General features: G+C 41.4%; 1 protein-coding gene across 1 annotated transcript in view; it reads right to left on the minus strand.

The window, feature by feature from the left end:
* Positions 1 to 13,387, minus strand: part of FNDC3B (fibronectin type III domain containing 3B) — a 186,073-nt gene that overhangs the window by 82,086 nt on the left and 90,600 nt on the right. Inside the window, exons 4-6 of the mRNA XM_071438067.1 lie at positions 12,434 to 12,510; positions 4,898 to 5,141; positions 3,685 to 3,969 (exon numbers count right to left, since the gene is read on the minus strand). Coding sequence (XP_071294168.1) covers positions 3,685 to 3,969; positions 4,898 to 5,141; positions 12,434 to 12,510 — 606 coding nt within the window. The remainder of the gene's footprint in view (positions 1 to 3,684; positions 3,970 to 4,897; positions 5,142 to 12,433; positions 12,511 to 13,387) is intronic.

The following is a 13,387-nucleotide window of genomic DNA, read 5'->3' on the forward strand; positions in this document are numbered from 1 at the left end:
CAAAAACTTATTTTTAATGTACCATCATCTTGTACAGAGTACTGAGGTGCATAGGCTGTATCCACAACTGGAGAGGTGACTGAACAATAATTTAACAATAATCCAGAGTAATTCAGTACTTAATTTCAATACTGATTGCATTCAGAATTGATGTTCTATAACCCCATTTCTTCTACCAGTGGTGAAGCAGATTTTTGGGGAACCCTTCCTTCTTTTAATATTGGAAGGAAGCTGGAAGTTATTGATATATGGCAGAATTTTCCATGGGAGAATAAATTTGGACAGAAAAAAGATTTTTTAAAAGTTTTAAATTAAATACGACACATACTGTGATTTTTCAGGGAAAATGGTTGAGATGGCCTGGCACTGTATGCTGGACATTTTCTTCAATACAATTGACATGATCCCAATGGTTTGGGATGGACCTTAAAGATGCTCTTGTTCCACCCCCTGCCATGGACAGGGTCACCTTCCACCATCCCAGGCTGCTCCCAGCCCCATCGAACCTGGCTTTGGACACTCCCAGGGATGGGGCAGCCACAGCTTCTCTGGGCCCCCTATTCCAGGGCCTCCCCACCCTCACAGGGAAGAATTCCTTCCCAAAATCCCATCTAACCCTTCCCTCTTTCAGTTTAAAGCCATTTGCCATGTCTTGTCACTCCATGCCCTTGTCAAAAGCCCCTCTCCAGCTCTCTTGTAACCTCTTTAGGGGGTCTAAGGTCTCCCCCTTCCCCAGGCTCAACCCTCTCATTCTGTGTTGGTAAGGCAAGTGTTCCATCCCCTTTATTGCTCCTGCCCCAGCAGAGCGGGTGTGCTAAGGAAGGAGGAACACACCCCTCAGAGAAATCACTACCAAAAAGCAAGGAGCAGGACAAGCATCACCTTCAGCACAGGAGCAGCAGATCCAAGAACAGAAACTCCCATTTCCCTGTCACAAATCCCCTGTGGGCACCATCTCTCCCTGCTGATTAAAGCAGACACTCCAATTGCCTCTCTGAGCATCAGCCCAGGAGCAGCTGGGACTGCAGGGAGAGGTGGCGAGCTCCCACCCACACTTCCAGCACTCAGGCAGCTCCTAAATTTTGTTTCAGGCAGCCCAATCCCTAAGGACAGCAATCATTGTCAGGCTGCAGCACTGTGTACTGACACAGGCTGTTCTCTGCAGCAACCAGAGCTGAGCCTGTGCAAGCGCCTGCTCCAGCTGTGTCTGGGGCTCCTAAAGCCCCCTCCCTTGCCAGCAGCTGGATCCCAGCACTGCTCCATCATCCAAACACCCCAAAGAAGCCAGCTCCACTGCAGGAGCACACACACCCCACAGCCAGATAGGAAATGACAGGCCATCAAGCACATCACAATCCCAACCCAAAAATCCACGCAAACAAAGCCCTGAGCTCCAGCTCTCCTTCACCTTATTCCAAGTTTTACTGAAAATTCATACATTTCTACTCCCCTCCTATGGAGTTTTTTGGTTAAGTGGTTTTCTAAATAAAGATTTATCCACAAGTTTTATACATATATATACACATTTTTATATATTTATGTATCTAAAAATAGGTTTTCCAGGCTATTCTGCAATGTTGGAAGCAGCCACACAGCACCATCAAGTTTTTAACTATTAGCAGGCTGAACAGATACACATCCACAAAACCTGCAAGTTTAAACCCCTTTGCTACTTGTTGCTTCTGACACATTCATTTTTTCTGGCTATTCAATTAGCAACTGTGCCCAGACTGCTGTTAACTCTCACCCTAATTACCTGTGTGGCCAGGTTAGTCAGGTATTCATCAATAAATCCCCAAATAATTAAAGAAGAAACAGAGAAGGAAAATATAAAGCAACAGATATTATTAGAACCTTGTAAATACCAAGTGGGAACTTATCTTATTTTAGGGAGCTGCTTCATGAGAGCCTTTAAGAAACCTCTCTGACCTTTCTGCAGAAATCTGAATGTAAGTTTACATGTATGACTATAATAATACACTGATGTCAAAAACCTCACATTTGAGCCCAGTGTATCTTTTTTTTTTTTTCCTTTTAATATGAAAACAATTCTCCCATTCCTGCTCTGGCCATGGACTTGCTGCAGAGCAGCTGATGCAACTCCAGGGCTGCCACTTCTGGGTGCAGATGCAGAACCTAATTTTAAAGGGCAGGAGGGTGGGACAAGGGATGCTTATGTGCCCAGCCTGCTGTTAGGGGCTTTTCCAGAGCTGGGGAAGCACTCCATCCCTTGCTGTCCCCAGTCTGAAGGCACTCTCTGGCTGACAGGACTGGATGTGCTGTAGCCTTGACTCCACTGATTTTCTTGGCATTTTAAAGGCCTCGTGCTCTTCAGCTGCAGCACAGCAGACCAGTCCAAAGCAACAAATTAGACAAACACAAGGGTTGCAGGAAACCCTTAGATAAGATGCTTTTAAATGATTTCTAGATTATTTCAGAAGTGATCAGCCAGGCTGACTCAGTACCCACTGAACCAATACTGTAAGACTATACTTTTTTCCAGGTCTTTTACATCTAAGCTTTCAAACACCTCATGTATTCCACCTCAAATAAACACCTAAACATAAATAAAAATACTAAAGTTTGCATAAGCTGATTGGCAAGAAATAACTAGAAAGTCTAATGCAGTGATTCATTTTCTTGGATTACAGCATTCCCAAATACAGCTCCTTGCTAATTCTAAAGCACATTTGCAAATCCTCATTCCTTACCATGCCAGCAGCATTTTTTGGCTATTGATGCAGTTAATTTTCATAACTATTTCTTTCAGTTATGTCTCACATGTAAAATAAGAGGCATATAAATATACACTAGAGATAGATAATGGAAAACCTGTGTTTTATGCATAAATTAACTCAAGATATTTCACAGTGTGCTACATTATGAATATCCTGGACATGCTGCTTTGGTTACTACATCAAAGTTTGTTCAGGCAGCTGCTGCAGCAGTCAGCAAAGAGACAAGCAGAGAGGAGAAAGGCAGGTAGGTATAAGAGATTATAACAAGTTACCAAAATAAATTTAGGTAGAACTGTGTGCAGAATGGCTTGTGATAAATGAGATTTGATTACACTAGAGCACTGAGTTGTTCATCTAAAGTTTTAAATTTTTGAATGGCAAATCTCTGAAAATGCTGAAGAAAATGATTTCAAAAGTAGCCAGATTTATTTGGCTATTTACAATGGCTAACATTAAGAAATTTCTTCTCAGTTCTGTTTTCAACTAATCTTACTTTCACTGAATTTTCACATTAAAAAAAACCTTTTCTAATAACTTTACTAGGTTAACCTAGGATATGCAAAAGAGTGGTTCCTAGTAGTCAGATTTTGGTTATAGCTTAATTGTCCATGAAGATTTTTGTGAAGTGCCAAGATGCCTCTCCGCAAAAGCAAAATTTAACCGAGACCTCACCCTTAAAACACATTTCTGGTTCCAGCAGATAAAAAGAGAACGATGCTGCATCTACCAAGGGAGCAGTCACAAAATATGGGGAGGCACTGGGCTCACCTTACAAAACAAACACAGCCCAGCAAGCCCAGCGCTGGGATTGAAGTTCACACCGTATTAACGCGTGGGTGGGAGTGTTTCTTGGCACGGCCACTGGATCCACACAGAGGAGGTCACAAGCCGGAAAGGTGCAATAAAAAAGGAGTTAAAAATAAATAAATAAAGCTCTCTTTTTTACCATGTGGGTCTTGCTCATTTGACTTTGGGCTGCTCCTTGCTCTGCGCTCCGGTTTCTTCAGGGCCGGGGCTCCCCCGCCGCCGCTGCTGGCCCCGTTGTGGCTCTTGGCATAGCCATTGTACACCGTGGTGCAGCTGCCTATATGGCTCTTGTAGATGGAGGAGGGAGGGCTGTTCAGGCGGTTCTGGCGGTCAATCTGCCTGTCTTTGAGTTTTTTGTGCTGTGGTTTGCTGTACTGGTCTTCCCTGGTGATGTAGCTGGACATCCCATATAGTGGTATGATTTCTGAAATGCAACGGTTCACCCACGTTAACTCAGAACAACAAAACAACTGAGGGGTTTTTTTCCCCCAGAAAACCAAATTTCTGGTTATCTCCAAATGAAATTACTCCAGATGTTCCTGGAGGTTTTTAAAAGAAAACCCTTTTTTGCAATGGTTTTGTATTAACTGTGCTCTTTTGATGACAGAATTTTACTCTGGATGAGTTTCCAAAATACCGCTACTAGGGTGATGTTTTTCCCTTCCTTTTCAGTTTTTGTGTTTCAGGGACAGATTACAAGCAAAAATCTAGACAGGACTGATCTTTTGGAAAAAGTCTTCATAAGCTTAGAGCAATTTAGCATTTTCTTCCTCAGGGCCTGACTGGACAGAACGAGCTGAGATGTGCTGGTTCCAAGCTGCCAACCCTGGATTACATGCAATTTAACTTCCCAGTATAAATAGACTTAACAATCATGTCAGTTGTGCTGCCTAAGGAGAGAAGTGCAACATGAAGCAGAAGCTTTGGGAATTAAAACTATCTCAAAAAAAGTTTGAGAATTACCATAAATATCATGTACATTCTTTGGATACACTTCGTTAAATACAATCCCCACTTCACTTCCCCCTCCATGGATGACTCTTTCTTAACCTAAGGCAGATCAGCTTGCAGGGATCACAGTATTTCCTGATTTTTTCTACAATTCAATCCTCCTTTTTGTGCTTCACTTTGAGTGCGAACCTTGAAAATATCATGCCCAAAACAGTTTTGTCTTTAAAAACAGATACTCAGAGCTAAAGCCCCTCACTCAGGATATTAAAGGAGGCTCCATCCATGTAACAAAGCCACTCTCTAAGTTCTCCACCTCATTCCTACTCTTGGTTCCCCCAGTCCTTACACCTTGCTGAACACAGGTGTGAAAGGCCATTCCCAGCGCCTTCCTCCCAGCTCACCTTGCTCTCCATATATTGTTGGGGGAAGATGATGCTGCGGGAAAAACTGCGGTGGCATGTCCCCAGGTCCAGTGACAGGAGGGTAGAAGGCTGTGTGGGAGTTGTGGATGAAGTGGGGATGGTGTGCCAGGTAGGGGGGCAGGTGATGGGTTGGCGAGATGGCCGAGGGGTAGCTGGGAGGGAAACACTCCGGGGACTGCGGCGTCACCACCACCCTGCGGACGCCCGTGCTGTCTTCTATCACCTGCAGAGAAAGGAGCACGTTAGGCAGCATGTGAACCAGGCACACCTCTGAAACAGCACTGTTTACAGCTTGTCCTCCCACTGCAAAACAGTTGGGCATGGGGTTTAGCTTCACCAATAAACACAATTCTAAAATTAATATCGGCAGAAATAACCGCGGCGGTGATGTGGCTTTTCCTGGAGACTCAGATATCCACACTAATCACTGGGAGCTGAACTGCTGCTACTGATAACTATGTGGGTTAAGGGACAGAATAAATAACCTGCATTTAGGGAGGAAAACAATTGAAAAAGGAACACAAAGCACCAAAATAAGCATTCTCTTTGGGACTGACCTTACATTCTGCCCATAACATTTCTACCACGGATTTTGACAGCGCCCTGAGAATGGAGTTAGTAACACTTTGGAAAGCAGCTGGCAGCACTGCTGCCATGGAGAGGCTGTGTGTGTGCACAGAGACATGTACTCTGCAGGAACCTGCTCTGCTGGCCTACATTTGCAAAGGAGCTGCTCTGTTCATAACAGGTAGCTGCTCAGGACAAATACACAGGGCAGGGGGTTTGTTTCTGTTACAGAGCTGGTCTATAGATCCACACAAATCAGCTCTGGGATATGCATAACTTGGCCACCACAGGCAAAGCATGTAAAAACAGATGTAGGAAGGTGGAAATGTGCTTAGGCTGAAAAATGTTTTTCAGGTTATAATTTTTCCAGAGTTGTATTTCTGGAGAACAGTCAACCAGCCAAATTTCAATCCAGACTTAGGAACCAAGCTTTTCTTGAAGCTCATCCAAAAAACTTCTGCCATTTCTTAAATTAAAAAATACAACCACGTAAGAACCATTTGACTGTGGATGCTGGCATGCGCGAGGTGGAAAAGCATGAAGGAAGCATCATTTAATTTCATAAAACAAACAGGTTGTTGAGGACCTCATTCTCTCCAAACTGACTGCTGGCACACAGATGGAGCAGTACCTGTGATGAATATGGTGTATGAGGTACGTGAACGTGCACCAGAGGCACCTGCTGCAGGATGCTGCCACTCTCAGCTGATTCCCATATTTGTACAGCACCAGCAGAAGAGACTCTGCTGTGGATTGCCCACACTCCAGAGGCTCCCATCACATCCCAGTGTCTTTACTCTAAGCCACAAAGACAAATCTGTGCCCTGGAGCAGAGGAATGGCACAGGCAGGTTGCTGTTTGTGCCACACAGCACCAGCCCTGCCCTGGGGCAATGAGCACAGCCCTGAGCAGAAAAACTGCTCCAGCAAACAGCAGCTCCTGCCTCAGGCACCAGCTGAGCAAGGAATCACAGGGGAAAATCCACCCAGGAGTGGCTGACCCAATTCCTGCCCCAGGCCATGTGTGCCCTCAGGTTCTGGGCATTCATGCCTGTTAGCTATGGGATGTGACCATGCACACACAATTTCTGTGGCTTGGCTGGCCTCTACACAAGACAATTTTCTATAGAAAGTTAATTCAGTCACTTGTAATATTTCACAGTAAAAATGCGTTGCTTGCTGAGTAACCAAAATAGTAATTGTTTGGCTTAACATACTTGATTCTACCCTCAGAATTTACGACTTCCACAAGCAATTTGTCAGCTGCCAGCTTTAAATTTCAAAGACTTTACAGAGTCCTCAGAAGACAGCTGAATCTCAGAGATTTAGACTATCACATCCTTTCAACTGCTCCATTTTCAGGTTTTCTATCTCTGCTACTGGGTTCTGCTCCACAGCATCTCTTATCCTGCTGCCAGGTCTCCAACCTGCACTCAGAAACCTGAAAAAGAGAGAAATCCTTTCCCGTTTAGCACATATTTGAAAAACAGAACTACTGATCAAGGACTGTGCACAGAAATGCTGGATTTAACTCCAGACTCAGATTATGCTGTAACTTAATTGAGAGAGCAAGTTCCTACATCTGATGTGAGAGGTTTTCATCATGGCTTTAACTAGTCCAAGCCTCAAAGCCAACTCCAAGCTCTTATCTCAGCATCTAGACCAGCTACATGTGCCTTTTGTGCTGTGGTGAAAGATGAATATATTAAGGAACAGATTTAGACAGAAAGCTTGTACACTGAGCAGCACATAATGTAAACCGTATTTTAAATTATTAGGATTCAGCTTCCTGAACTATCATCTATAAAGCAGGGAGGAAAGCTCAGAGTCCTGTCAAAGACCTTTTTGATGAAATTACCTTGCTAGATGAAGCTATAAAATATCAACAGGACTGAGAGAAGCCAGAGATGAGGGGATAGAATGGAAAATTTCAGCTGGGAGGAACCTACAACCACCAACTATTCCAACTCAAAGGATCAGCCAGCCTTCCAAATTACTTCAGTTGAAAAGCCAAAACACTAATATCTTTTATTTGTTTCCTCCCAGGCCATGAACGCTGACAGCATTCTTGTTATTCCACGTGCATACATTACAAATGAACACAAAAACACATGGGACCTTGCAAAACCCACTTTATTTCCCAATCCTACAGGGCATTTTCTCTCTAAACTAGGAATTATTGATATACATGTACATTTCTGAAGCTGCACACACAATCTTTAAATACACTATTCTGTCCTTAACAAATCAAAGTTGGTAATCTGAGTTATGTTTTATATGCATTAGGTAGCTATAAAGACTGGAGATATCTGTAAAACCTGCAGTGAGTAGATTGTAGTAGTGCCATTCTGGGAGACAACATTCAGTTCATCAAAGATAGATAAAATCAGTTTTGATCCATTAATGAAAAAAACATAACTTAGCAAAGAGGTTCAGCTTTGCTATTTTAAGAAGAAATCTGCAATTCTTTGTATCTGCTTAAAACCATTTGTCACAAAGATCATAAATTCATCTGGAAACTGCTAAACTGTCTCTATTTTAGTGCCAAGAATCAACAAAATCCTAATCCCTGTTGAAGTCTCTAGATGCAATGGGAATATTAAAAATAATTGCTATTACTAATCTTAGCACTTTATATTTAGAGAAAACAAATATCTCTGGTCATTTTGCACCTAGAGATAAACTTCCATTATTTTGTGGGGTTTTTTTCAGGCAGTTAGTAGGTAAATTGTTTTTTGCTGGTATTTTTTGTGCTTGCTGGTGTAAGTGGCATGCCACCTCAATAACAATACTATTATAGCATAGTTCTGTGTGGGTTTTTTCCCATATTTTAGGGAGCTTAATTGCTACATGAGGTAGGTGATGATCTTTCAGGGCAGTCTGGGTTAACATTACTCATACACAATAAAACTGCCTCCCCCATTGGTTGCCACATTTGGGGAATGCCATTTTAAATATTACTTGTTTTCCAGTGCAGGTATCACTGTAGTAACTAGAGATAATTCATGTATTCAAAGTACATCACACTGCTCCATGTTGTCTCATTTTTCTCCACTGAAATTTAATATTACACTCTAAGGAAAAGGGCATGTTAATTGTGCACAAGTAAATTGTATCTGTATTTTGTGAGATCCAGTTAAAGAAACAACCACCCTCATTCTGTAACACACCTTTATGAGTTTATATGGTAATATGCAAGTAATTTCCACTTTCAAAAAAACCTCCAAACAGCCCTTATTTCAACTTAAATTTAATATGTTAGATTCAGCAAAGACATCTGGAGCATGGCCACTGGGTGGACCACAACCAATACTTCAGAAATTTCATAAACTAATTTGAAACTTCATTCATAAATCAATCTGTACCCAAAACCAGTACAGAATGAGCTCATCCACGAGGCACTTGGATGTCAACATTTTATTTATTCATTTAATTTCTTAAAGATGCCAATCCGAGTTCACGCCAGTCGTGGCAAGTTTGCATCACTATCTTTAGAATCCATCAGTATTAAATCAAACACCAAATTAAATCTATACCTTCAACGTGGAAAATAGACTATAGATAAACATCTAGAATGCTGGCAAGCATGTTGGGGTAATTCAAATCTAGAATGATACAGTTCTTCAGGACCAGAGCCCATGAACTCAAAAGGATCATCACTTCATGGCTTGCTCCACATGAGATCTGCACAACCTTCCTTCTGTTCAAAGCTTTAATGAGGATCACCCTGTTAAAGGATTGGCTGCAGTCTACAGAACACCCAGAGCAGCTCTGTGAGCAGTAAGCCACACAAAAACAAGGAGATTGTCACTAAAACCTGATGCTAGCCAAACATGATTTTGGAGAAGAACACCTCTCCTAGGGGACAGGATCCACCCAGGACCAAAATTCTGATTCTCAAGGATGGGATAACTTTTCTACCATTTTAAATGTCATTTAAAGACATTGCTCTTTCCAGAAGTTATGCTTTAGTTCTGTCAAATGCCATGTGCTTGATGCAGGAATAGTGAACTGCAGGACCATGGCTCAAATGGAAAACTTCAGACCATAGAAACCCCATGGCCAAAGGAGGCTCTTCAACAATGTGCACCTCATGGTTCCAACCAGTAAATTTGTCCTTTAGTCTTAAAATATCTGTGGCAGAGAGCTCATATTAACAAACCTGCAAATAAATTCAAAAGTGGAGTTTCATGCCAAATTTTTTGTCCAACTACAGACAAGTAACTTCTCAAATTGAAGAAGAATTGCTCCAGATTTATTTCAGAGAGAGCAGTCCTCAGCCAGTAGGACTAAACAAACACATTAATGATCCTGCTTTTTGATGTTTTCATTTTTCTGGTTCTACTGATCAGAGCACTTCAAATCTTCCTCCTAGTCTCCCAGATACATACTGAAAAGCAGGAACAACAACCCATGAGGATGTCCCCAGATTTAACACCTTAGCCTCCAAATCCTTAATCTCATTTAAATTTGAAGCCAAAAAAGTTGACATCACACACGTTTAATGCAGATTTCTCTGCTATGTCACCCTCCAGAACCAACTTTTACAGCAGAGATATTGTCCACCAGGAGCACAGCAAGGAACTTCTCCTCTGGTCTATATTTAACTAACCCTTAGCCCACAAAGAATTGCAGGGACATGAACCCTGATCTGATAGCTCATAGCCAGAGGTGCACAGGGGTTTGTCTGCCGTAAAGATAATGCAAAATACTGGCTCCTTCAAGAGCTGGTCTTTTGAGAGCAAAACCATAGCAAAGATTTGAACTGGTGGTATGTATTTGTTTTCTATTATTTTCCTGGATCATTTCCTGCCCTGGCTAAGCCTCATCATTGGGAACATCTCCTTAACATCAACAGACCCAGCTTCTAGTCACAATTATTAACGTGGTCCTTGAAGTCTAGAAAGAGAGTCTGTGTTTGTGCTGCTTCCAGTGGGGCTGACCTTGCAGGGCTCACATCCTCCTGCCAATTCTTCCAAAGAGATGATGAAGCACCACATTAATCCAGGGTTGCAATCTTTCGATAACTCATGTAATATTCAGGGCTAACACAGCTCACACAGGCTTGGCAAAACAAAATGGAAATAAGATTTCATGCCTTTTTTTAATAGGCACTGTTGCTTCTCTGCAGGGGCATTGCTGTCTGCCTGACTCTTAGATGTACACTTTGGGGACAAATCAAACAAAAAATCAAATATATTTTGATTCATATCCCAGAGTGCATTAATTTGCTTTATGGCCTTTCCCTTGATGTGTTAAATTTAAGTTGTGTTCTAATTGTTTATCATAAAAGACTGGGTTTAACTCTGAAGCAATAGAAAAAAGCAAGAGCAAATAAGGCAGAGACATTTATTACAACAAAGAGCTAGTTTCATTACTGCAGACTTTCAACTCCTATTTAATATGAAGCAGTCTGAAAGGCAAGAGACTCACCACAGAACAGAACACACATTCCGCTGCAGAAAAGTGCAGAATACAGAGTTTCCCCCTATAACTTTACAACATATTTCCAGCTCCCTGGAAAAACTACTTCAGAAAAGGGTTTTTGGTTGGATTTTTTTCTGGTTAAGAAACTACTTAAAGGCTTCTTTAGTGGAATTATTATGGTGCCCCACAAAAAGCTTCACAGAAGAACTGGGCTCAGACAGAGATACAGCTGGAAGACTTTCACCCCTCTGGTTTGGAAAGCATTCCAATTATACCCAACCATTTATCTCAGCACAGAGGTGGAGAGGTATAAACATTTTAATATTAAAAAGGTGTTAAAAGTTATTTCAAAGGAAGAATAAATCTTTAGATAAACCTCTGCATGATATGGGCCAGTCTATTAAATTAGGTGAGCCCATGAGGAGCATTAAGCAGCAAATGCTGTCTCAAAACTCCAACCACCCCCCTTGGGAGGGCTGAGGAGCAGGAGGACCACCCTGACATCCTGCCATCTCTCCTAGGCTAACAAATTCCCTCTTACTTGAAGCATGTTTTCACTCTGTTCAGAAGTCAAAATACCACAGAGTGATTGCAGTATTTTGTGGGATTTAAGTATGACGCCATCCACAATTTTTCAGAATTACACAAGCTCACATGTTTCCTGGGGAGGGGAAGAGACTCCAGGACATCATCCATTTTCTGCTTAACAAGATGCCAAACTCTATCTACCAAAAGTTCTTATGCTATTCATCAAGGATATCTGAAATACTTTGTGTACTTTTAAGGAAGCTTTTGGTCCAGGTCTCAAGAAAATGGTGACATGATTTGATTTATTGTATTGATCACAGCTGTTATGCCTTATATCAATCTTTTGTTTTGTTTTTTTGGGTTCTTTTCCTTACCTCAGAAAGAGTCCAAGCTTTGCAGAAGATGGAAGGAACAGACTGGTAATCTGGGTTTATTTACACAGAAGAGCAGTAGTTTTTGCTCACCATCTCCAAAACCCAACAGCTTTGCGAAACCTTTTCCATTTTTCCATAAATAGATAGTTAAATCACATTTATTCTTGAAAACACACCAAAACCCCAGTTCTTGGTATGCTGCAGGATTTCTGCTGGGAAGATACTGAGGATCAACTGCATATTTTATAGCTACAGTAGCTTCTTCTCTCACTTCCATGGTCTCCTACCCCTTCTGACTTCTACACAAGGACTTCTCCCCCTTTCACAAACAATCCAAGCTGCATTTATAGGCTCAGTCTGTGTGCAGAGCTTTTGCAGGTGCCCAAACCCCAAATCTACTCCAAATACCAGGGTGTGAAGGTGCACATCCCTGGTCACTTGTGCAAATGTGGGTGACTATCAGTCTAGTGCACGAAGCATGAAGATGTCTATTACCATTTCCATTAAAACTTCTAAATTAAACTTTAGCCAAATAGACTTCTCTACGTGGACTAATGCTTTTGCATTTTAAAATTCTTATTATTTTGTTAATAAAAGTTTTAATTCTTAAAGAAGCATACCTGCGAGATATAACCAGGAGGCACATGAATAGGGGGAATGGATCCATTGGGTGACATCATGGGAACCTCTGCTGGTCCTAACAGAAAGAGAGTAATAAGATATCAGTTTTTTCAGTTAAAAAAACAGCATAATGGCTTAGAAAAGGTTAAAAATAGCTTTACTTTTGAAGCCTGCAATAACAAAATGAGCAGCTCCACTAATTTCTGGTATATGGAAAATGCCTTGTGCCATCATTTTGAGAGTAAGATCATTGTTCAATGACTTTACCATATATTCTGCTGAAATAATATTTTCATCATAAAACAGCTAGAACATAGACTTTATATTACCCACTGATCAACTTATACAGCATTAAGCAGTAACACAATATGTTCTTTAGCAGCCCACAATTCCTATATTGAACTCTGTTTAAGTTATTCTTGTCAAAGACATAGGAGCAGGGAACAAAGCAGAAACTGTGTAGCCTGGAATTAGGCAGCTCCCAAGGAAAGCGTCCAATTGTAGCAAAAAAAAAAAGAAAAGTCACATATGTGAAAAACTATCTATCTATTTAAGAATGCACAAAGACCAAATTCATTATCTCAGCTATTCAGACTAACCTTGGAATGTGGTTATACAAGCAAGAAGCTTATGGTTTCCACTCTGAAATCCAGCCCTGAACATGCAAGTTCCATTTTGAGGCACTGAGTACAAGTACAATAAAGCAAGTGCCATAACCACTGTGCTTCTGGAAATGGAGCCTCACAGCTAAAAGAAAGTGTCTAGATAAAATGGAAATAGTTCTCTCAACTGCTGACTGATTCACCCATTAACTCTGGGAACATCACATGGAGCAGTCAGTAAAACGAACCCCCCAAACATCAGACAGATGTTTGCAATCAGAGTTTACTGCTTGGAAAAGAAAAAAATAATTTCATTCCTTCCTTATTACATATTAAAATCTGACACTGAAC

This window comes from Agelaius tricolor, unplaced genomic scaffold, assembly GCF_023055355.1.
Source record: "Agelaius tricolor isolate 1412-34295 unplaced genomic scaffold, bAgeTri1.0.p SCAF_12, whole genome shotgun sequence".
NCBI lineage: Eukaryota > Metazoa > Chordata > Aves > Passeriformes > Icteridae > Agelaius > Agelaius tricolor.